General features: G+C 46.1%; 1 protein-coding gene across 3 annotated transcripts in view; it reads left to right on the top strand.

Annotated features, from left to right (window-relative positions):
• LOC140740048 (disintegrin and metalloproteinase domain-containing protein 10-like) overlaps window positions 1-24,025 on the top strand; it is a 710,477-nt gene that overhangs the window by 175,886 nt on the left and 510,566 nt on the right. For all 3 annotated transcript variants that reach the window (XM_073068877.1, XM_073068876.1, XM_073068875.1), the window contains exons 8-12: window positions 893-1,061; window positions 5,548-5,681; window positions 6,997-7,177; window positions 9,175-9,319; window positions 20,304-20,487. In XM_073068877.1, coding sequence (XP_072924978.1) covers window positions 893-1,061; window positions 5,548-5,681; window positions 6,997-7,177; window positions 9,175-9,319; window positions 20,304-20,487 — 813 coding nt within the window. The remainder of the gene's footprint in view (window positions 1-892; window positions 1,062-5,547; window positions 5,682-6,996; window positions 7,178-9,174; window positions 9,320-20,303; window positions 20,488-24,025) is intronic.

The raw sequence follows: 24,025 nt of genomic DNA, 5'->3' as shown, positions 1-24,025 counted from the left end.
CTTTACTTACTGCCAGTGATGTAGCCTTGAGTTTTTTTCCCAAGCACTGTGTGTGTAGTAATCTTCACTTGTCTTCCAATAAAAACAACCATGTCAGTGAAGGTAACCTTACATTGCACCTTTCTTGCAGTTTACAGACCGCTGAACTCCAAATCTCATGTAAGTTTAGGGGTAATTTATATATGACAGTAGTCATATTAGCAGGCATCTTTGGCTCACACATATCCTACATGTCTTCCATAGCATTTGCAACAACCTTTAAAAAAAAAGACTGTAATCTTAAAGACTAAAATATTCCTGTAGTAAAGCTTGAGCTTTTAGATATTCTTCCTCTTGCTGGCAACTTTTGACAAGTTCTCTAGGGTAACCTAGTTTGAGGAAATAGAGATGGTCACCATAATCATTAGCCTTGCCTTCAATGCTATTTTTGAAAGCCCTCATAAGAGAATGATACTGCAATGAAGATTTGAGTCTCTTTTTTAGGAAGAGATGCAATGCAATGTTGTTACATCTTGAAACTTTTTATTTCCTTTTGTGTCCTTATGGCCTCCAGCAGGGCATTTAGACCTCTATCACCTGAAACACAAGTGTTATCACACTGTAAGTTAATGCCCTCTGAATCATGTTGTGTTATTGGATACACTAGTGAAATTTAAGAGACTACTAGACAGGTATATGGAGGAATTTAAGGTGGAAGGTTATATGGGAGGCAGGGTTTAAGGGTCGGCACAACATTGTGGGCCGAAGGGCCTGTACTGTGCTGTATTGTTCTATGTTCATTCTAACTCCCATCCAGGGACAGGTATCACTAACACAAGGCACTGGCCGGGGGGAAGCCTCACTGGAAATGGATCTTCCTTTTCAACCTGAACTTTGAACTTTTGAACTTTAGATTGACACTGAATACAATGAAACCAACCCCCTTCACAGCCGCTTCCTTAGTGTGGAGAAACTCCTGGACCTGTTCTCTCTGAACGACTGGAGCGATTACTGTCTCTCCTACCTTCTGACAGACCGCGATTACAATGGCATTCTGGGAATTGCCTGGCAGGCAAAACCAGGTAAGTTAAACTGGAGCTGGTAGAACTGTCACTGGTAAGGGTTGAAGAATGCACAAGGCAAGATCAGCAGCAGGTAGTCTTCCTGGGCCAGGAACTGGGCAGGCTATGTAGCCTAATAGCACTAAGCAGTGCTGTCTTCTGCTGGGGTAATAAGTGAAGGCATGGGGCTGTGGTCTCCTCCCCATCAGAAACTCCCTCAACTTCACTAACACCCAGACTAACTTACTCTCTCTTTCTCAGTTCTGATGGTTTAACTGTTCCTCTCTCCACAGCTGCTGCCTGATTTGCTGAGTTTTCCCAATTTTTTCTATTTTTGTATGTGTGTGACTCTGTCTGTGAATGTGTGTGGAAGTCAGAGAGTGAAGATGTATCTGTGTTTCAACGGGTGTGGGTGTCCGTTGGTGAGACTGTGTGCTTGCCCAGTGAGAATACATGCTTTGACTTACTGCTGTTTGTAGCCAGTCTGTGTGTGTGTACGATTGTGCACACATGTCTATGTGAGCATCTGTGTCTGTGAGTTTGGGTGTGTGTATGTGTGTGCACATACTCGTATGTGTATAAATATATGTGTTTGTGTATGTATGCATGTCTATGTGTCTGCACATTAGTCTGTGCGCGTCTGTGTTTAAGATGTTTGAATTGAAAATGTGGTGGACCTTCAGGAATGCAGGAATGTGAGGAGGGTGGTTTCTTAAAAATTACGAGGGCAAAGAAGGTGCGTGAAGTATCACTGGTAGAGGAAGGAAAATCCCAAGTATAATAAGGGGAAGTGTGGGTCCTTTAGGGAGCAACATGCAACATTGATCAGTAGATGAGCAATGGTGGGTGGAAGTTAATCCCAATAAGTGTGAGCTGATCCCCTTTGGGAAGGCTGGTAAGGACAGGTCATATACAATGAATGGGAATGGCAGAATCCTTGGGAGTGCTGGAGGATCTTGGTGTTCAACTCTGACAATCCCTGAAGGCAGTAGCATCAGTCGGTAGGGTGGTGAAGAAGGATACTTGCCTTTGCGAGCCAGGGCATTGAATACAAAAGCAGTGCATTAAATTTTATAAAACATCGCAAACACAAGAAAATCTGCAGATGCTGGAAATCCAAGCCAACAGACACAAAATTTTGGAGGAACTTAACAGGCCAGGCAGCATCTGTGAAAATGAATAAACAGTGATGTTTCAGGCAAAGAGCCTTCATCAGGACTGGAAAAACAGATGAGAAATCAGAGTGAAAAGGTGGGCAGAGGGAAGGATGTAGTACAAAGTGGCAGGTAATAGGTGAAACTGGGAGAGGGGGAGGAGTGAAGTAAAGAGCTGGGAAATTGATAGGTGAAAGAAATACAGGGCTGGAGAAGGGGGAATCTAATGGGAGAGGATAGAAGACCATGGAAAAGAGGGAATGGTGAAGAGCACCAGAGAGATGTGATGGGCAAGTAAGGAAAAAAGTGAGGGAGGGAAATGGTGAAGGGTAGGGGGCAATTACTGGAAGTTCGAGAAATCGATGTTCATGCCATCAGGTTGGAGGCTACCCATACAGAATATAATGTGTTGCTCCACCAACCTGAGTGTGGCCTTGTTGTGGCATTAGAGGAGGCCATGGACTGATGTGTAGGAATTGGAATGGGAAGTAGAATTGAAATGAGTAGCTACTAGGAGATCCCACTTTTTCTGGCAGATGGAGCATGGGTGCTTAGCAAAGCAGTCTCCCAATCTACATCGTGTCTCACCGATAGACAGTAGGCTAAACACTGATTAGGCCACAGGTGGAGTACTGCGTGCAGTTCTATTTTCCACACCATAGGGCGTGACTGGACTGGAGAGGAGATTCTCCAGGATGTTGCCTGCAATGGAGTGGTTTTGCTGTGACGAGGGATGGGGTAGGCTGGGGTTTGTTTTCCTTGGAGAGGCAGAGATAACAGGTATACAAAATTAAGAGGGGGAATTTTTGGGGTATACAGTCGGAAATGTTTCCTATGAAATGCAAGCAGATGGGGTTAGTACAACAGGTTCCTGATGATCAGTATGGGCCTAGTGGCCTTAAGGGCCTGATCTGTGACTCAGTTACATTGAGGGTACTTATATACTGGGTTGACAAACATCGAGGGATGTGGAACCGTTGGATGAAGATGCTTTTGAGGGAGGGGCTTGGATAGGATGTGGGAGGGATGTAAACAGAATTGGGGAGGGAACTCACATATACATGAATGATTAAGTGAGTAAGAGGACCTGAGAATACGGTTGCAGTTCCAGTTAACAGGGAGGTGTGCATAACTCACTTTGTGTGATGTGTGTGGATGTTCTGGAGTGCTGTACGGAGGGGTGGGTGCCTGTGGAATGCTCCGCCACAGACTGCGGTGGAGGACAAGTCCGTGCATATATTTACGGTGGAAGTTGATGGTATCCTGATAGGTCAGGACATCAAAGAACATGGCGAGAAGGCAGGTGTATAGGGTTGAGTGGGATCCATCATCTGCCATGAAGGAATGGTGGAGCAGACTCGATGGGCTGAGTAGCCTAATTCTGCTCCCACGTCTTATGATCTTATGTTGTGTGTGAATTTATCTGAGGGAATTGTGTGGATAAATCACACTGTTTGGAGACATGTATACTGTATAACTCCCATCAGGGTCTCTTAACCCTTGCAGTGTCTTAACTCTACCCACAAGGATTCGACATCTTCTGATTCTATGCCCCCTCTTTCTAATGATTTGATTGTATTTTTAACTAACAGAATAATCCAAACTCCTCTGTCTACCTGCCTGTTCCCAACTTCAACAGCTCCCTGCTTCAGTCTAAGATCCCCTCATGTTTTAAGAAGGCAACGATAATCCCAGTGCCGAAGAAAAGCAAGGTGGCATGCCTGAATGACTTGTGGCTCTAACATCAATTGCTATGAAGTGCTTTGAGCGATTGGTTATGGCACACATCAACCATAACCTACCGGTCAACCTCGACGCTTTGCAATTCGCCTTCTGGAGCAACAGGTCAATGGCAGATGCCATCTCTCTGGCACTACATTCCTCCTTAGAACACCTGGAGAATAAAGACACATATGTAAAGCTCCTTTTCATCCACTACAGCTCTGCCTTTAATACCATCATTCCAAATAAACTGATTCCTAAGCTCCGGAACCTGGGCCTTAGCACTCAGATCTGCAGCTGGATCTTCAACTTCCTCACAGACAGGGCCCAGGCTGTAAAAATAGGGGACAAGCTCTCCTCTACAATCACTCTGAGCACCGGTGCCCCACAAGGCTGTGTACTCAGCCCCCTGCTGTACTCACTGTACACCCATGATTGTGTAGCCAAGTTTCCATCGAACTCAATGTATAAGTTTGCTGATGATGCCACAATTGTAGGTCGTATCTTGGGTAATGATGAGTCGGAGTACAGAGAAGAAATTAAGAACTTGGTGGCATGATGTGAAGACAATAACCTATCCCTCAACATCAGCAAGATGAAGGAATTGGTTGTTGACTTCAGAAGGAGTAGCGGACCGCATGACCCCATCTACATCGGTGGTGCGCAGGTGGAACAGGTGAAAAGCTTTAAGTTCCTCGGGGGTGAATATCACAAATGACCTGACTTGGTCTAACCAAGCAGAGTCCACCGCCAAGAAGGCCCACCAGTGCCTTTACTTCCTGAGAAAGCTGAAGAAATTTAGCCTGTCCACTAAAACCCTCACTAATTTTTATAGATGCACCGTAGAAAGCATTCTTCTAGGGTGCATCACAACCTGGTATGGAAATTGTCCTGTCCAAGACCTGAAGAAGCTGCAGAAGATCGTGAACATAGCCCAACACATCACACAGACTAATCTTCCATCCTTGGACTCACTTTACACCACACGCTGTCGGAGCAGTACCCACCCAGCCAACACACTTTTTGTCCCTCTTCCCTCCGGGAGAAGGTTCAGGAGCATGAAGATTCGTACGGCCAGATTTGGGAACAGCTTCTTTCCAACTGTGATAAGACTGCTGAACGGATCCTGACCCGGATCTGTGCCGTACCTTCCAAATATCCGGACCTAACTTGCACTACCTTACTTTCCCTTTTCTATTTTCTAATTATGATTTATAATTTAAATTTTTATTATATTTACTTTGATCTGTACTCCAGGGAGCGCGAAGCACAGAATCAAATATTGCTGTGATGATTGTACGCTCTAGTATCAATTGTTTGGTGACAATAAAGTAAAGTAAAGTAACTGTGATCTTCTTTCAGCCACGATTCAGTCCTGCCAATCTCTAACTGCGCTATCTTGTTCCGTATACTGCATGAATTCAAATATACCAACTCTGCCTTGTATTCATCATCCTTTTCAGTTTCCTCCCCATTTACTGGAAGCTGAGTTCTGACTCCTTTCTATTTTCTTTGAATTACTTGAAATATATCCTCCTGCTGTGGATTCTTTCATGGACACCCAGGATCTGGTGCTCGAGACTAGTCTGTCCTCTGACAACCTCACTGACTAAACAGTCTTTTCTTTTTAGGAACCTCTGGTGGGATCTGCTCCCCAACTCACAACACTGGTCTCATCACACTACAGAAGTATGGTGTACACATCCCTTTGAAAATGATCCACATCACTCTTGCGCATGAGCTTGGCCATAGCCTTGGATCACCTGTGAGTATGAGATTCAATTAGATGAGGCTAGATTTATTTATTGATCACATGTACAGTGGGACATACAGTGAAATGTGTCATTTGCATTAACTGTGCTAGGTACAGGCCACAAGTGTCACCGCACATTCCGGCATCAACATAGCATGCCCGCAATGCTCAGAATGATGTGCAGCCACCATACAGCAAGCAGCAACAACAAAAACCATTTTCCACACCTCACACCCACTACACACACAGACGGGCTTCCAACCTCCAGACCAGGGCCCCAGGCTTGCAGACACTGGGCTACCGACCTCTGGAGTGGCTGAGTATACAAGCAATGTAAATGTCCAACATGTGACAAGTGTCCTGTACATATGAATTGTGTGTTCACGTGGGAGTGGGTGCTGCAGGCTTTCTGCAAGTGTTATCACACTACGGTTCAATTAATCCAAACACACCAGGGACATCATAAAATGAATGTAACACATATGTAAGGAGACATCCCTATCGGAAGTGGATAGAACTCTTTGCATACTGGGCAGTGTGGTTCCAACTTGAATGACATATTGAGGGCAGGGAGACAATGTACCCAGAGTAAGGGAGACAATAGGCCCTGGGTCAAGGAGACAGTGTCCTCAGTGTCAGGGAGACAGCGTGGCCAGAGTAAGAGACATTCCGATTTTCCTATGAGATGAATGGATTTCCCAGAGAGGTGGTGCTGAGGAGAATAAATGGAGTTCAGACTCCCACAAGTTGAGACAGTGTGGGTGGTGAAAGTGTCTGTGCTATGATTAAACAGAACATTCACTGAATGTGTGTAGGTCTGTCACTGATGAAATGAGGTCAGAAGGTACTGGCACTCTAGGATCAATAGCCACTGCAGGGCAAACTTTCCTGATCAGGCTGCTGTAGAGAGAAGTTTCATTCACGAGCTTTTGATAACAGTCCAAGCAAGAGGGGCAAGTAACTGGATAATGTACCAGCCCAAAATTACCTTAAAGCCATTCGGGTCAGTCACAACGTCCTTTCATGCAGCACTCCTTTGAAGGTTGTGCCCGTGAATCTGAACCCACAGGGTAATTTTCAATTGTAAAATCATAAACTGTGGGAAAATATCTTTCTGCAGGTTGTCTTTAGTTCTCTAAGTCTGTGCTCTGAGCTAGGTGGGTCTTTACCCATTGGCAATACTTCCTCATTTATCATTCTGTTTAAACTGGCCCTGACTTTAATCTGCCAAATTATCTTTCCCTAGAGATTTGACAGATGAAAGGATGTTGGATGGAAGAACAGTCTTATGCAAGGTTCATCCAGCTTCTGATTTCTTTCTTCCCAGCACGATGAGGGCGAGGAATGCATTCCACCAGAATCCTCGGATTCCCAGAGTAGTGGTGGAAATTACCTGATGTTTCCCTTTGCTTCCAATGGACTTGAATACAATAACGACAAGCTGTCCCCGTGTACGATCCGGCACATCAGCAAGGCACTGCTGGAAAAGAAGGACCAGTGCTTCGAGGGTAAGAGGGAGGTGGGCATGGGGCTCGCTGGACTGCGAGGTTGGGGAGTCCACAGGCCCGTACGGACAGACAGCTCTCTACGTGACTGTAATGTTCTCAGGGTTCAATGAGAAAGAAGGGGCCAACGTCCTTGGGATTCCCTCAGCCCTCACTATCATCAGGGAGAGATCTGAGCACCATGGAATTCTCAGGGGTTTTTAATGAGCTGGCTGAATTCTTCCCCGATTGCTTTTAAACCTGTATCTTCATCATAAGCCCACATGCTCTGGTTTTAGACCTCATCTATCGGGAGAAATGTCTTGTTACCTACCATGTCTGTGCTCTCTGTATCTTTGTATACCTTTGTCTGCAGGTGTGGTGAGTTTAATGAGTGAGGGGAGTGAGAAGTGATGTGTGGTGAGGTGTATTCTGTTGCTGACCCTAGGTAGCCTTGATGGGTGTGGTCCTGGTCCCAGTATACCCCCAGTGTGGTCCCATGGGATCCCAGTGTGTTTCTGCTGTCTTCTTGGTATGTTTCCAGACTGTTCCCGGTGTGGTCCCCGTGTGTTCCTGGTATGGTCCCAATGTGTGTGCATTCTTGGTGTGTTCCCAGAATGGTCCTGGTGTGGTCCCAGTGTATGTGCATTCTCAGTGTGTTCCCAGTACGCTCCACCTGGACAAGCCGGCGAGCACTGTGAGGGTCATGTTTTTTGACTTCTCCAGTGTGTTCAACACCATCCGCCCTGCTCTGCTGGGTGAGAAGCTGACAGTGATGCGGGTGGATGCTTCCCTGGTGTCATGGATTATTGATTACCTGACTGGCAGACCCCAGTACGTGCGCTTGCAACACTGTGTGTCAGACAGAGTGGTAGTGGCACTGGGGCTCCACAGGGGACGGTCCTGTCTCCCTTTCCCTTCACCATCTACACCTCGGACTTCAACTATTGCACAGAGTCTTGCCATCTTCAGAAGTTTTCTGATGACTCTGCTATAGTTGGATGCATCAGCAAGGGAGATGAGGCTGAGTACAGGGCTTCGGTGGGAGACTTTGTCACATGGTGCGAGCAGAATCATCTGCAGCTTAATGTGAAAAAGACTAAGGAGCTGGTGGTGGACCTGAGGAGGGCTAAGGCACCGGTGACCCCTGTTTCCATCCAAGGGGTCAGAGTGGACATGGTGAAGGATTACAAATACCTGGGGATACAAATTGACAATAAACTGGACTGGTCAAAGAACACTAAGGCTGTCTACAAGAAGGGTCAGAGCCGTCTCTACTTCCTGAGGAGACTGAGGTCCTTTAACATCTGCCAGATGATGGTGAGGATGTTCTACGAGTCTGTGGTGGCCAGTGCTATCATGTTTGCTGTTGTGTGCTGGGGCTGAGGGTAGCGGACACCAACAGAATCAACAAACTCATTTGTAAGGCTAGTGATGTTGTGGGGGTGGAACTGAACTCTCTGACGGTGGTGTCTGAAAAGCGGATGCTGTCCAAGTTGCATGCCATCTTGGACAATGACTCCCATCCACTCCATAATGTACTGGTTAGGCACAGGAGTACATTCAGCCAGAGACTCATTCCACCGAGATGCCCCAATACTGAGTGTCATAGGAAGTCATTCCTACCTGTGGTCATCAAACTTTACAACTCCTCCCTTGGAGTGTCAGACACCCTGAGCCAATAGGCTGGTCCTGGACTTATTTCCACTTGGAATAATTTACTTATTATTATTTAATTATTTATGGTTTTATATTGCTATATTTCTACACTATTCTTGGTTGGTGCGACTGTAACAAAACCCAATTTCCCTCGGGATCAATAAAGTATGTCTGTCTGTCTGTCTGTGTGTTCTCAGTGTGTTCCCAGTGTGGTCCCAGTGTAGTTTCAGTGCGTGTGCATTCCTGGTGTGTTTCTGATGTGTTCCCATTGTGGTCTCAGTTCCGTTGCTCCACCTTCTGTGGTAAAGGAGGAGGTTTCACTTCAGGAGGAAGTGACATGATGTGTCTGCTTTATTTTACAGAGAGTGGACAGCCAATCTGTGGGAATCAGCTGGTGGAGGAGGGAGAGGAGTGCGATGTCGGAGACAACACCAACGATCCCTGTTGCTACGGTGCCAATAATTCCAAAGATAAATCCTGTAAGCTAAAGCCAGACAAGCAATGTAGGTAGGCCATCCCACCTTCTACACAAACTGCTATTGCTGAGGGGTTACAGTAACTGAGGGCTGACATATCCCTCTGACCAGGTCTTCCATTGTCCAATGGTGGCTCCAAATCCATGATGTCCGTTTCCATCTCCTGCCACAGGTGCTCATTCACTCTTCCCCAATCCCTTCCACTTCCAGTGACAACACCTGTGGTGTTGCCCTTCCTCCCTGCGATATTTCCTGTATCATTCTTGCTCACAAACAAGAGAAAATTTGCAGATGCTGGAAATCCGAGCAACACACACAAAATACTGGAGGAACTCAGCAGGCCAGGCAACATCTAGGAAAAGAGTACAGTCGACGTTTCGGGCCAAGACATTTCATCAGGACTGGAAAAAAAGCTGAGGAGCAGATTTCAGAGGTGGGGGGGGAGTGGGGAGAGAGAAACACAAGGTGATAGGTGAAACCGGCAGGGGGAAGGATGAAGTAAAGAGCTGGGAAGTTGATTGGTGAAAGAGACAGAAGGTCATGGAAGTAAAGGCAAGTTCCCAGAAAAGATACATGGCTGTAGTAGCAGGTCTGGGTAGGCACGTGTTCAAAGAGTCAGAGAGCGGCAGGGAGAGAGGGTTTCACGGAATTCCTGTCGAAAGGAGGATTTAAACTTCTTTAGGGTAGGCATCCCTGGAAGAGACTTTGCAGTGTAGTAACCCAATCACAAGCAACAGAAAATCTGCAGATGCTGGAAATCTGAGCAACAGCCAAAGAGTCTCAGCCCAAAACACCGACTGTATTCTTTTCTTAGATGCTGCCTGACTTGCTGAGTTCCTCCTGCATTTTGTGTGTGTTGCTCACTCTTGTTCACTCTCTTTTCCGCTCTCTCCTATTCATTCTCTCTCCCTCACCTCCTTTTCTCCCCCCTCTCCCTCTTCCCTTCCTTTCTCTCTAACACTCTCTCCATCTCGCTCCATTTCTCCCACTCTTTCCCTCTATCTTTATCATTCCCTTTCTCTCTCCTCTCTCTCTTTGTCTCCCAATCTCTCCCTCTCCCTCTCTCTTTGTATTCTCTCTCTCCCTTTCCACTCCCCTCTCTCCCTCTCTCTCACATAAGGTTTGTGAAGTATAGATTCTCCACATCTGGATTTCTGCTCTCCTGACAGTTCCAGTCCAAATGTGTGATCCATCCCTTGGGTCCTCTGGTCTGTTGGTTCTGAGGTCACTGCTCAAGTCAATGTGGAACTCATAGATGGTTGGGTGGGGTGTGGTGTGGTGTGATTGGTGTGTAGCACCTTACAAATCACCTAGACAATTTTTTGACTCTTGGCTCTTCAGAATGTTGAATACCCCTGGATTACAACTGGCTGATCTGACACCATGTTTGGTCTGCTCTTGTGCCTTATGTCTTGTCACATTTGGAAGTGTTATCATACTTGGCCAACTCCCTCTACCATGTATCTGGGTCAGAGTAGAATGTCTCGTTCCCCTGTCTGTATAACTCATTTCTTGCCATGCAGAGCCAGATGTTGGGAATGACCTGCCAATGAGTGTGAACAGCTGGATCTCAGCCCCCTTCCCTGCATCACCCAACTGGTCACATTCCGTTCCCTCCTGAACTGATTGTCCCTGCTCTATTACCCAATCCCTGATCAGGCCAGTTTATCATCTCCACTTTCATTTACTCTCTCTTCTGGCATCTTCTCAGAGGCCGTCTGAAAGCCCGAATACACCACATCATCCGGTCCATTTGATGAGCTACAGCAAACTTGTCACTTGTGGTTTCCCTGTCAAGTGGTCTGCTGGCATCCTCCGAATGGAGCAGTGTGAGTTCATCCTTCAGGAGGATGAAGAGTGGGATAGAAGGGAGATGGTGTACAGAGGGACACAGGTATCCTGAATCACTGATTCATGCATTGGCAGTAACAGTTAGGTCAGCATAGGGCATGCTAATCTTGAACACACGATTCACCTTGTCCCAGTTGTGCAGAGCCCTGGCAGGACCTCACCAAGAATATTGACAAGCAACTGCTTCTGGTGAGTGTAGTACTGCAGCACTTTTTCTGCACACTACTTGTGAATAACACTGGGGTGGGGAGGGAGATTGGGGATCTCACTTGGTGATCTCACTGATCGTTTACCTCAGACCATCTGGCAGCAAAAGGCCAAAAGGCATGAGGGAGAAAATTTATCCTAAGATGAGTCTTTATAAGGCAATGGTCAGACTGCACGTGCAGCAATGTGAGCAGTTCTGGGCATGTTGTCTAAGAAAGGGTGTGCTGGTATTGGAGAGGGTCCAGAGGAAGTTTACAAGAATTAATTGGGAATTATAGAGTTAATCTACGAAGGGCATTTGATAGCTCTGGGTCTGTACTCACTGGAATTTAGAAGAATGAAGAGGGAGATCTCATTGAAACCTATTGAAAGGTCTAGATAACATGGACATGAAGAGGATATTTCCTGTACTGGGTGAAGTCTAGGACCAGTGGGCACAGCCTCAAAATAGAAGGATGTTCTTTTAGGACCGAGATCTGTGAAACTTATTGCCGCAGATGGCTGTGGGGGCCAAGTTACTGCATACATTTAAAACAGAGTTTGATAGGCTCTTGATGGATAAAGGTGTCAAAGGTTACAGAGAGAACACAGACAAATGAGGATAATAGATAAGCTATGATGGAATAGCAGAGTAGGCTTGATGAGCCAAATGGCTTAATTCTGCTCAGAATCAGAATCAGCTTTATTATCACCGGCATGTGACGTGAAATCTGTTAACTTAGCAGCAGCTGTTCAATGCAATACACAATCTAGCAGAGAGAAAATAATATTATTAAATAAAATAAAACATAATAATAATAATAAATAAACAAGTAAATCAATTACATATATTGAATAGATTTTAAAAGAGTGCAAAAACAGAAATACTGTATATTAAAAAAAAGTGAGCTCGTGTCCAAAGCTTCAATGTCCATTTAGGAATCGGATGGCAGAGGGGAAGAAGCTGTTCCTGAATTGCTGTGTGTGTGCCTTCAGGCTTCTGTATCTCCTATCTGATGGTAACAGTGAGAAAAGGGCATGCCCTGGGTGCTGGGGGGTCCATAATAATGGACGCTGCCTTTCTGTGATACTGCTCCCTAAAGATGTCCTGGGTACTTTGTAGGCTAGTGCTCAAGATGGAGCTGACTAGATTTACAACCTTCTGCAGCTTCTTTTGGTCCTGTGCAGTAGCCCCTCCATACCAGACAGTGATGCAGCCTGTCAGAATGCTCTCCATGGTATAACTATAGAAGTTTTTGAGTGTATTTGTTGACATGCCAAATCTCTTCAAACTCCTAATAAAGTATAGCCACTGTCTTGCCTTCTTTATAACTACTGTACATCAATATGTTGGGACCAGGTTAGATCCTCAGAGATTCTGACACCCAGGAACTTGAAGCTGCTCAGTCTCTCCACTTCTGATCCCTCTATGAGGAATGGTATGTGTTCCTTCATCTTACCCTTCCTGAAGTCCACAATCAGCTCTTTTGTCTTACTGATGTCGAGTGCAAGGTTTTTGCTGCGATACCACTCCACTAGTTGACATATCTCACTCCTGTACGCCCTCTCGTCACCACGTGAGATTCTACCAACAATGGTTGTGTCACCAGCAAATTTATATATGGTATTTGAGCTATGCCTAGCCACACAGTTGTGTGTATATAGAGAGTAAAGCTGTGGGCTAAGCACACACCCCTGAGTTGCGCCGGTGTTGATCATCAGCGAGGAGGGTATGTTATCACCAATCTGCACAGACTGTGGTCTTCTGGTTAGGAAGTCAAGGATCTAATTGCAGAGGGAGGTACAGAGGCCCAGGTTCTGCAACTTCTCAATCAGGATTGTGGGAATGATGGTGTTAAAATGTTGAGCTATAGTCGATGAACAGCATCCTGACATAGGTGTTTATGTTGTCCAGGTGGACTAAAGCCATGTTGGCAAGCCGTCAAGACTGCACCTGTTGTTGACCTATTGTGGTGAGAGGCAAATTGCATTGGGTCCAGGTCCATGCTGAGGCAGGAGTTCAGTCTAGTCATGACCAACCTCTCAAATCATTTCATCACTGTCAATGTGAGTGCTACCGGGCAATAGTCATTAAGGAAGCCCACCTTATTCTTCTTAGGCACTGGTATAATTGTTGCCTTTTTGAAGCAAGTGGGAACTTGCTTGTGAGAGGTTGTAGCAGTGAGAGGTTGAAAATGTCCTTAAATACTCCTGCTAGTTGGTTGGCACAGGTTTTCAGAGCCTTACCAGGTACTCCATCAGGACCTTCTGCCTTGCGAGCGTTCACTCTCTTTAAAGTCAGTCTAACATCGGCTTCTGAGACAGAGATCACAGGGTCATCAAGTGCAGCAGGGATCTTCACAGCTGTCGTGTTCTCCCTTTCAAAGTGTGCATAGAAAGCATTGAGTTCATCTGGTAGTGAAGCATTGCTGCCATTCATGCTATTGGGTTTCACTTTGTAGGAAGTAATGTATTGCAAACCCTGCCAGAGTTGTCGTGCATCTGATGTCGCCTCCAAACTCGTTCAAAATTGTCTCTTCACCCTTGAAATAGCCCTTTGCAAATCATACCTGGTTTTCTGGTACAGGCCTGGGTTGCCAGACTTGAATGCCACAGATGTAGCCTTCAGCAGATGACATACCTCTTGGTTCATCCACAGCATACTCATTCAGATTCAAAGATGAATCCCTGAATACAATTCAGTTCACCGATTCAAAGCAGTCTTGTAGGCGCTCCTGTGCTTCCCTTGTCCATAACTTCTTGGTCCTCACTACTGGTGCTGCAGTCTTCAGTCTCTGCCTGTACTCAGGGAGTAGAAGCACAGCCAGGTGATCAGACTTCCCAAAGTGAGGGCATCCTTGATGGTGGTGTAGCAATGGTTCAGTGTGTTGTTTCCTCTGGTATTGCAAGTGATCTGTTGATGGGAGGTGCTTAGTGAATTTTTTCAGACTTGCTGGTTAAAATCTCCCAAAACAATGGTGAAGGTGTTAGGGTGCGCTGTTCCGTGCATGTTGATCCTATTACTCAGATCATCTAAAGCCTGCTTGTCATTGGCCTGAGGTGGAATGTAAACTGCTATCAGAATGATCACAGAGAACTCCCGTGGTAGGTAAAAAGGATGACATTTTACTGCTGGATTTACTGTCTGGTGAGCAGATTAGGACAACACTGATATATTTGTGCACCAAGAAAAGTTGATCATGAACATACTCCACCACCTCTGCTTTTGAGAGACTCTATAGATCTATACTGACAGTGTATAGAAAACCCATCGATCTGAATCATCTATCCCCTATGTCTCATGGTCTTATATTGTAACAAGCAGCCAGAATTTCCATGGATTTGTAAATATAAATTGTGTTCGAAGACCAACAGCGTGGACGTTATCTGACATCTGTGGTCGGATGTCAGACCTGCAGAGAGTATGCCCCATCCCCCACCTCCAGGTCAGTAAGTTGTCAGTGGGGTTTTGAGGTTGGAGTTCCATGTGGACAAAAGGATTGACTTTTAATACCTCCTTGAGTTTGTGAGTTAGTGAGATGAGTTCGAAGCTACTGTTCGGGGATCTGCCATTGGTGAGAATCATCTCTGGTAGAGTTCTTAATGATGAAGTGCAGGCCATTCTATTTACCAAAGGAGTTCACTGCTATGGTGATTGTGGCTGTGTACACCCCTCCCCCCTCAGCCATACACACTGGTGCTGGGAACACATTGTGTGAACTCTATGGCATCATCAATTTCCTGCAGACACACTCCCTGATGTTTTCTTCATTGTTAATAGCCACTTCAATCATGCTCATTTAAACAGTCCTGCCTAAATCCTATCAGCATGTTGCCTTTGCCACCAAAGGTGAGAACACATTAGTCCTGCTTTATACCAACATCCCTAGGCAATATGAAGCTGCTCACCACCCTGGTATGCAGGAATTAGCATAATATTGAATCCTGTGGGTTTCTCTGACCACTGATTAAACCAGTCAAACCAGTTCAAAAGGAGAAAAAGACCTGGCTCGAAGGAGCTAGCTCAGCATTGCTTTCCTGTGTAGATGTGGTGGGGAGGGCTTTTCTGTTCAGAGCATTGGTGTTTCCATACTAGGCTGTCAATATACTCTCCACCATCCATCTACAGAAGTTTTAGATGTCAAGCGGAATCTTCACAAACTCCTAAAGAAGTAGTGGATTGCCATGCTTTCTTTGTAATTGCACTTATGTGCTGGGCCCAGTACAGGTCCTCTTGAATGATAACATCAAGGAATTTAAAGTTGCCTGCTTTGATTCAGCCCGTGACAGTAGTGTTGTTATCAAGCTTAAATATGGCATTGGAGTTTAAGTAAGTAGAGCAGTGGGCTAAGCACACAGGGAGGTATTGAGGCCAATGTCTTGAAGTTTATTGATTAGTATTGAATGCTGAGCTGTAGTCGATAAAGAACATCCTGATGTATGGATCTTTGCTGTCCAGATGTTCCAGGGTTGAGTGAAGAGCCATTGAAATGGCATCTGCTGTGGACCTGTTGTGTTGGTAGTAAAATTGGAGCAGATCTAAGTTGCTTCTCAGGCAGGGGGTTGATATGTTTCATAACCAACCTCTCAAAACATTTCATCATTGTGGTTGTAAGTACTACTGGACGATGGGCATTAAGGCAGGATACCACGTTCTTCTTAGGCAACAGTATAATTGAAGCCTGCTTGAAGCTGTGAGTATCTCAGACTGCCGAAGTGAGAGGTTAAAGATTTCATTGAACTCTCCAGCCAGTTGATCAGCACAGGTCTTTAGCACACGTCCAGATACCCCTCTGGGCTGGATGCTTTCCATGGGTTCATCTTCCTGAAGGATGCTCTCACATCGGATGGAGTTCGTGATGGTTCCTCTATGATTTGACAGTAAAAGCGAGCATGGAAGACATTGAGCTTACCTGGAAGTGAAGCTCTGTTGTCACCTATGTCATTTGATTTCACTTTGTAAGAGATGATAGCATTCAAGCCCCGCCACAGCTGTCAAGCGTCCTTCATTTATCCAAGTTTAGCCCGGAATTGTCTCTTCACCCATGAAATGGCTTTCTGGAGATTGTACCTCGACCTCTTGTAATTTTCTTTGTCACCTGTGAGAGTTGAAGTAAATTAAGATGTGCGTGGGCTTGGAAGAGGTTAAAGTCAGTAAACAAATGTGATTTAATTATGTCTGATAAGCAGGAATGCAGAAGCGCCTGACAAGATTAACTGCTTGTGGAAAACAGAGCAGATATGCGAAGATTGTAATCATTGAAGTCCTGAGATATGGACTATTGTTTTACAGAAATGTGTAAAAAACAACTCCAAATATGGAATGGGAAAACACTGAATCTAAGACTGTGTACCTCCCGAGTCAGGGAGGGGAGGGGTAAGGAAGAAGGATAAAACCTGCTGCCCTGTAAGGTTCAGGGTTCCCTTCTCTGAAGGCACCCAGCTCTGCAGAACTGTTAATAAACTTTGTTTCCTTGAATTTGTCTTGAAGCCATTATTCGGGAGCGTGGCTCGTTTCTGACATCACCAGACTTGGATGCCTCTGATCTGTCCCTCAGCAGTTTGTGGATATCATGGTTCATCCTGGGCTACTGGTTGAGGAAGACTCTAAATGATCTTGTGGGGACACACTTGTCTATGACTGTTTTTATAAAGTATGTGACAACAGTGGTGTATTCATTCAGATCCACAGATGAGTTCTTGGACATGGCCCAGTCCACTGACTTAAAACAATTCCATAGCCACTCCTCTGCCTTCGTGACCACCTCTTTATTGTCCTAATCTCTGGAGCCTAGCCTCTGCCTATGTGCAAGTGGAAGATCAGCCAAGTGATCAGATTTCACAAAATGCGGTCTGGGCTTGGCAAGGTAGGCATTCCTTATCTTAGAATAACAGTGGTCTAGTATGTTGGGACCTTTGGTTATATGAGGACAAATCAGAAGCCATGGCTGACAGCAGTGATGATCAGGATGTTGCCTCAGATCGGGGGGATAAAACAGCTCTCAGGTTAGCAAGAGCTGAGCTTTCCCACACCATCAGGAAGGTAAAATAGGATTATTTAGAGAGAATATACAGCCATTTCTGTGACACCAGAGACACAAGGTGCATATAGCAGGGCATTCAGACCATTACGGACTATAAGTGTCAACAGTGACACTCCTATTCCTGATAGGCTTAATATCTTTTATGCTGGGTTTGATCCATGGAACGATGTTCCGGTGAGAAAGGCAGCAGCTGATGTAAGGAAGACCCGTGCCAGTGTCAGCTCATGTAAAGCTGTGGAGCTTGATAACCTACCAGTTTGGGTGCTGAGGGACTGCGCAGCCCAGTTAACAGACATTTCAACCTCTAACTGTCCCCTCAGGATTGAAGGGGGCCACCATCTTCTTGGTGCCCAAGAGGGAGATAAAGACCGGGCCAGAAGTAACAACTTCAGCTGTTTTGAAAATACTGACTGGAAGATGTTCAGGGAGGAGGCTACCTCAACAACTACTGTCCAGGGGCACTGCTCTCAACAGTAATGAAGTGTTTTGAGCAGCTTGTTATGGATTGCATTAAATCCCATCTTCCTGCTACATTGGATCCTTTACAGTTCCCTCATTGTTCAAATTGTTCACTGTTGATGGCAAGAAATCAAAGTTCATGCCATCAGGTTGGAGGCTCCCCAGATGGAATATAAGGTGTTGCTCCTCCAATCTAAGTGTGGCCTTATCCCAGCAGTGGAGGAGGTCATGGATGGACATTTCGGAATGGCAATGGGAATTGGAATTAAAATGGATGGCCACTGGGAGACCCCACTTATTCTGTGGACATAGCGTAGTTGCTCAGTGAAACAGTTTCCCAATCTACCTCAGGTCTCACTGATATACGGGAGGCCACACCAGTAGAACTGGACACAGTAAATGACTCCAACAGACTCACAGGTGAAGCATCGCCTCACCTGGAAGAACTGATTGAGGCCTTGAATGGTAGTGAGGGAGGAGGTGTAGGAGCAGGTGTAGCACTCGTTCCACTTGCAAGGATAAGTACCAGGAGGGAGATCAGTGGGGAGGGACGAATGGACAAGGGAGTTGCATAGGGAGCGATCCCTGCGGAAAGCAGAACGTGGGGGAGAGGGGAGGGAAAGATGTGTGTGGTGGTGGGATCCTGTTGGAGGTGGCAGAAGTTTTGGAGATTTACATGCTGGACACGAAGGCTGTTGGTAGGTGAGGACAAGTAGAACTCTATCCCTGGTAGAGTGGTGGGAGAATGGGGTAAGAGTTAATGTGTGTGAAATGGAAGAGATGTGGTTGATGGCTGTGTTGATGGTGGAAGAAGGGAAGCCTCTCTGTTTGAAAAAGGAGGACTTCTCCTTGAAAAGCCTCATTTGAAAAGCAGATGTGGCGGAGACAGAGGAATTGAGATGAATTGAGTAGGAGGGTAGGACAAGGTATAGTCCAGGTAGCTGTGGGAGTCCGTAGGTTTATAATAGACATCAGTAGATAAGCTGTCTCCAGAGAAAGAGACAGTGAGATCAAAAAAGTGGAGGGAGGTATTGGAAATGGGCCAGGTAAATTTGAGGACAGGGTGGAAATTGGAGACAAAGTGGATGAAGTCGACAATTTCAGCAGGGGTGCAGGAAGCAGCACCAATGCAGTTGTTGATGTAGCGGAGGAAAAGTACAGGATGGTCACCATTGTAGGCTTGGACTGTTCCACTTAGCCAACAAACAGGCAGGCATAGCTGGGACCCATGTGAGTGCCCATGGCTACACCTTTTGTTTGAAGGAAGTGAGAGGAACCAAAGGAGAAATTATTTAGAGTGAGGACAAGTTTTGCTTGGCAGAGCAGAGTGATGGTTGAGGGGAACTGGTTAGGTCTGGTGTTCAAAAAAGATGGAGACCTTTGAGGACTTCCTGGTTGGGGGGGTGGTGGAAGGACTGGACATCCATAGTAAAAATAAGATGATAGGGCCAGGGAACTTGAAATCATTGAAAAGATCCTGAGCGTGTGAAGTGTCACAGATGTAGGTTGGAAGGGACTGAACTAGGGGGTAAAACAGAGTCGAGGTATGCAGAATATGAGTTCAGTGGGGCAGGAACGAGTTGAAATAATGGGTCTACCTGGACAAGTGGATTTGTGGATCTTGGGTAGGGGGTAGAAATGGGAGGTGTGGGATGCAGGAACTATGAGGTTGGTGGTGGTGGCTGGGAGATCCTCAGAGTCAATAAGGTTAGTCATGGTGTGGGAGACAATGGCCTAGTGTTCCTTAGTGGGGTCCTGTTCGACGGGTAAATAGGAGGAGGTGTGTGAGAGTTGGCGCCAGGTCTCAGCAAGGTAGAGGTCAGTCCTCCATACAACCACAACACCTCCCTTATCTGCGGGTTTAATGGTGAGGTTAGGATTAGTGCAGAGGGAGTGGAAAACTGAGCATTCGGAAGGAGTGAGGTTGGAATCGGAGAGCGGAGTGTTAGAGTCTAGACAGTTAATATCCCGTCGGCAGTTGGCAATGAAAAGGTCCAGAGCAAACAGAAGACCAGGGTGGGGTGTCCAGGAAGAGGAGGAGGGTTGAAGACAGGAGAAGGGGTCATCAATGCGTGGTGGAGAGTCCTTACCAAAGAAATAGGCTCAGAAAGTTCACAGATGACAGTGGTTGGCTTCATTAGCAATGACAAGACAGCATACTAAGAGGAGGTAGAGGGAGGTGAATCTCTGCAGTTCCTTGTCCTGGGTGCTGGGGGTGTGGTAAGCAAAACCATTCAGTGGATGTAGATGAATTTTGGAAAGATTGAGGAATTGGGGGCTCTGGTGGACTGGCGCATTAGGGAAGCATAGCTCAGTGTAGATCAGCAACAATCAAACTGCCGAGGTCTAGGTCTAATGCACCTTCTTCCCTCACAACCACTGACTCAGTGCAGACACTGAAACGTGAGTGGGTGCATGCGATACATTATGCTTGAGTACCCATACTAATTCTCATTATGTTGTATGCTTCTACAGTCCGACTCAGGGGCCCTGCTGTAGTCCCCAGTGTGTGCTGGCACCTCGTTATCAACAGTGCAGGGGAGAGACGGAGTGTGCCTTCAAGAGTCACTGTGATGGAGTGAGCCCCGCCTGCCCAGACTCTTCTCCCAAGGAGAACCACACCCTCTGCAACCAAGGGCTGCTGCTGTGTGTGAATGGGGTGAGTACATAATCACAGCTCACACTGTCTGTTCCCAACACCCTGATCTGCTGCAACATGGGTTCTATCAGCTCAGTGCTTTTACCAAGCACCAGGGTCTTTATTCAGCTTACCACAATGCAAGGAGCATCAGCAGAGCAGGGGAAGTTTGCCCTGATGTTTGCTGATCTGTTCCTCAAAGCAAAGAGCATGGAGTCTATACAGCATGGAAACAGGCCCTTCAGCCTGATTTGGGCCATGCCTGACCTAATCCCATTTGCATTTTTCCCATTTCCCTCTAAACTTTCCAACCCATGTACCTGCCCACGTGAGTGTGTGCAGTGCTCTGCCAGGAGCGTGGCAGAGGCAGGGACTGCAGGGACATGTAAGAGACTCTTAGGCACACGGATGAAAGAAAATTGGAGAGCTATGTGGTGAGAATGATCTTGGAACAGGTAAAAAAAAGTAGGCACAACTTTGTGGGCTGAAGGGCCTGTATTGTGCTGTATTGTTCAAAAGTCTTTTAAATGTTGTAACTATATCCACCTTGAGCACTATGTCTAGCAGCTCACTCCAGACACCACCATCCATCGCTAATCTAGGCCAGTGGCACTGTGGCCAGCTCTGAGGCTCAGCAGGCAGAGTAATAGTGATATAGTCTCAGTAGTTGGGGCCGGGTAGGGGGGTGAGATAGCAGATTCTCTGGCCATGAAAGAGACGCCAGGATGGTGTGTTGCCTCCCAGGTGCTGGGGTCAGAGTGGCTGTGGAATATTCTCAAGCAGGAAGGTGAGCAGCTAGGGGACGTGGCGCACATTGACACCAATGTCAGATAGGAAAGGGGAAGAGGTCCTGCACAGTGAGCATAGGGAGTCAGGGAAGAGGTTGAAGAGCAGGACCTCCAAGGCAGTAAACGCTGGATTATTCCCATGACCACCTGTAGCCAGGGCAGGAATTTGATGGTAGTACAGATGAGTGAGTGGCTGAGGGCAGGGTATCAGATTTCTGGATCATCTAGGGAAGTACAAAAAGGGTACACCTGAATCCTGAAAGGTGCCAATGTCCTGCGGGGAGGTTTGTTAGAGCTGTTGATAAGGGTTTAAACTAATTTGGCAGGGGGATGGGAACTGAAGTGATAGGGCTAAGGATGGGGTGATTGGTATACAAGTGAATGCAGTGAGTATTGAGACTGCGGGAAGGATAGGCAAATGATAGGGCAACCTTGCTGTAGTGGAATAGTTGCAATGTAAAAGGGAAACAAAATCCAAAAAGGGTGACAAACATAGGACTGAAGGTGTTATATTTGAATGCCCACAGTACACAGAATAAGGTAGATGATCTTGTAGCAAGTATGACATTGTGGGTGTCACTGAGCTTGTAAGAAAATTATGGTTGACAGCTTAACATCCAAGGATACATATTCTATCAAAAGGACGGGCAGGTGGGCAGAGGGCCTGGCATGGCTACTTGGTAAAAAGTGAAATCAAATCCTCAGAACCAGGTGACATAGGATCAGAAGGTGTAGAATCCTTGTGGGTAGAGTAAAGAAACTGCAAGAGTAAAAAGACCCTGATGGGAGTTACACACAGGGCCCCGAACAGTAGCCAGGATTTGGGATATAAATTGCAACAAGAAATAGAAACCAGAACAGAATCACACCAGAGAAGATTCACACCAGAGTTGAATCACACCACAGCAGATTCACACCAGAGGAGATTCACACCAGAGCAGATTCACACCAGAACAGAATCACACCAGAACAGAATCACACCAGAGCAGATTCACACCAGAGCAGATTCACACCAGAACAGAATCACACCAGAGCAGATTCACACCAGAACAGAATCACACCAGAACAGATTCACACTAGAATAGAATCACACCGGAGCAGAATCACACCGGAGCAGATTCACATCAGAACATATTCACACCAGAACAGAATCACACCTGAATAGAATCATACCAGAGCAGATTCACACCAGAGCAGATTCACACCAGAACAGATTCACACCAGAATAAAATCACACCAGAATAAAATCACACCAGAACAGATTCACACCAGAACATAATGACACCAGAACAGAATCACACCAGAACAGAATCACACCAGAGCAGAATCACACCAGAGCAGATTCACACCAGAGCAGATTCACACCAGAGCAGATTCACACCAGAACAGAATCACACCAGAACAGATTCACACCAGAACAGATTCACACCAGAACATAATGACACCAGAACAGAATCACACCAGAATAGAATCACACCAGAGCAGAATCACACCAGAACAGAATCACACCAGAGCAGATTCACAACAGAGCAGATTCACACCAGAACAGAATCACACCAGAGCAGATTCACACCAGGGCAGATTCCACCATAACAGAATCACACCAGAACAGATTCACACCAGAATAGAATCACACCAGAGCAGATTCACACCAGAGCAGATTCACAACAGAACAGATTCACACCAGAACAGAATCACACCGAAGCAGATTCACACCGGAACAGATTCACACCAGAATAGAATCACATGGGAGCAGATTCACACCAGAGCAGATTCACACCAGAACAGAATCACACCAGAACAGAATCACACCAGAATAGAATCACACCAGAGCAGATTCACACCAGAGCAGATTTACACCAGAACGGATTCACACCAGAACAGAATCAAACCAGAATAGAATCACACCAGAACAGATTCACACCAGAGCAGATTCCACCAGAACAGAATCACACCGAAGCAGATTCACACCAGAACATATTCACACTGGAGCAGATTCAAACCAGAGCAGATTCACACAAGAACAGGTTCACACCAGAACAGAATCACACCGAAGCAGATTCACACAAGAACAGATTCACACCAGAATAGAATTACACCAGAGCAGATTCACACCAGAGCAGATTTACACCAGAACAGATTCACACCAGAACAGAATCACACCAGAATAGAATCACACCAGAACAGATTCACACCAGAGCAGATTCCCACCAGAACATAATGACACCAGAACAGAAACACACCAGAATAGAATCACACCAGAGCAGATTCACACCAGAGCAGATTCCACCAGAACAGAATCACACCGAAGCAGATTCACACCAGAACAGATTCACACCAGAACAGATTCACACCAGAAGAGATTCACACCAGAACAGAATCACACCAGAATAGAATCACACCAGAACAGATTCACACCAGAACAGACTCCCAACAGAACATAATGACACCAGAACAGCATCACACCAGAATAGAATCACACCAGAGCAGATTCCACCAGAACAGAATCACACCGAAGCAGATTCACACCAGAACAGATTCACACCAGAATAGAATCACGCTGGAGCAGATTCACACCAGAGCAGATTCCACCAGAACAGAATCACACCGAAGCAGATTTACACCAGAGCAGATTCACACCAGAGCAGATTCCACCAGAACAGAAGCACACCGAAGCAGATTCACACCAGAGCAGATTCCACCAGAACAGAATCACACCGAAGCAGATTCACACCGGAACAGATTCACACCAGAATAGAATCACACGGGAG

The sequence above is a fragment of the Hemitrygon akajei genome, chromosome 16, assembly GCF_048418815.1.
Source record: "Hemitrygon akajei chromosome 16, sHemAka1.3, whole genome shotgun sequence".
Taxonomy (NCBI): domain Eukaryota; kingdom Metazoa; phylum Chordata; class Chondrichthyes; order Myliobatiformes; family Dasyatidae; genus Hemitrygon; species Hemitrygon akajei.
This window is presented reverse-complemented; position numbering and strand designations above follow the sequence as displayed.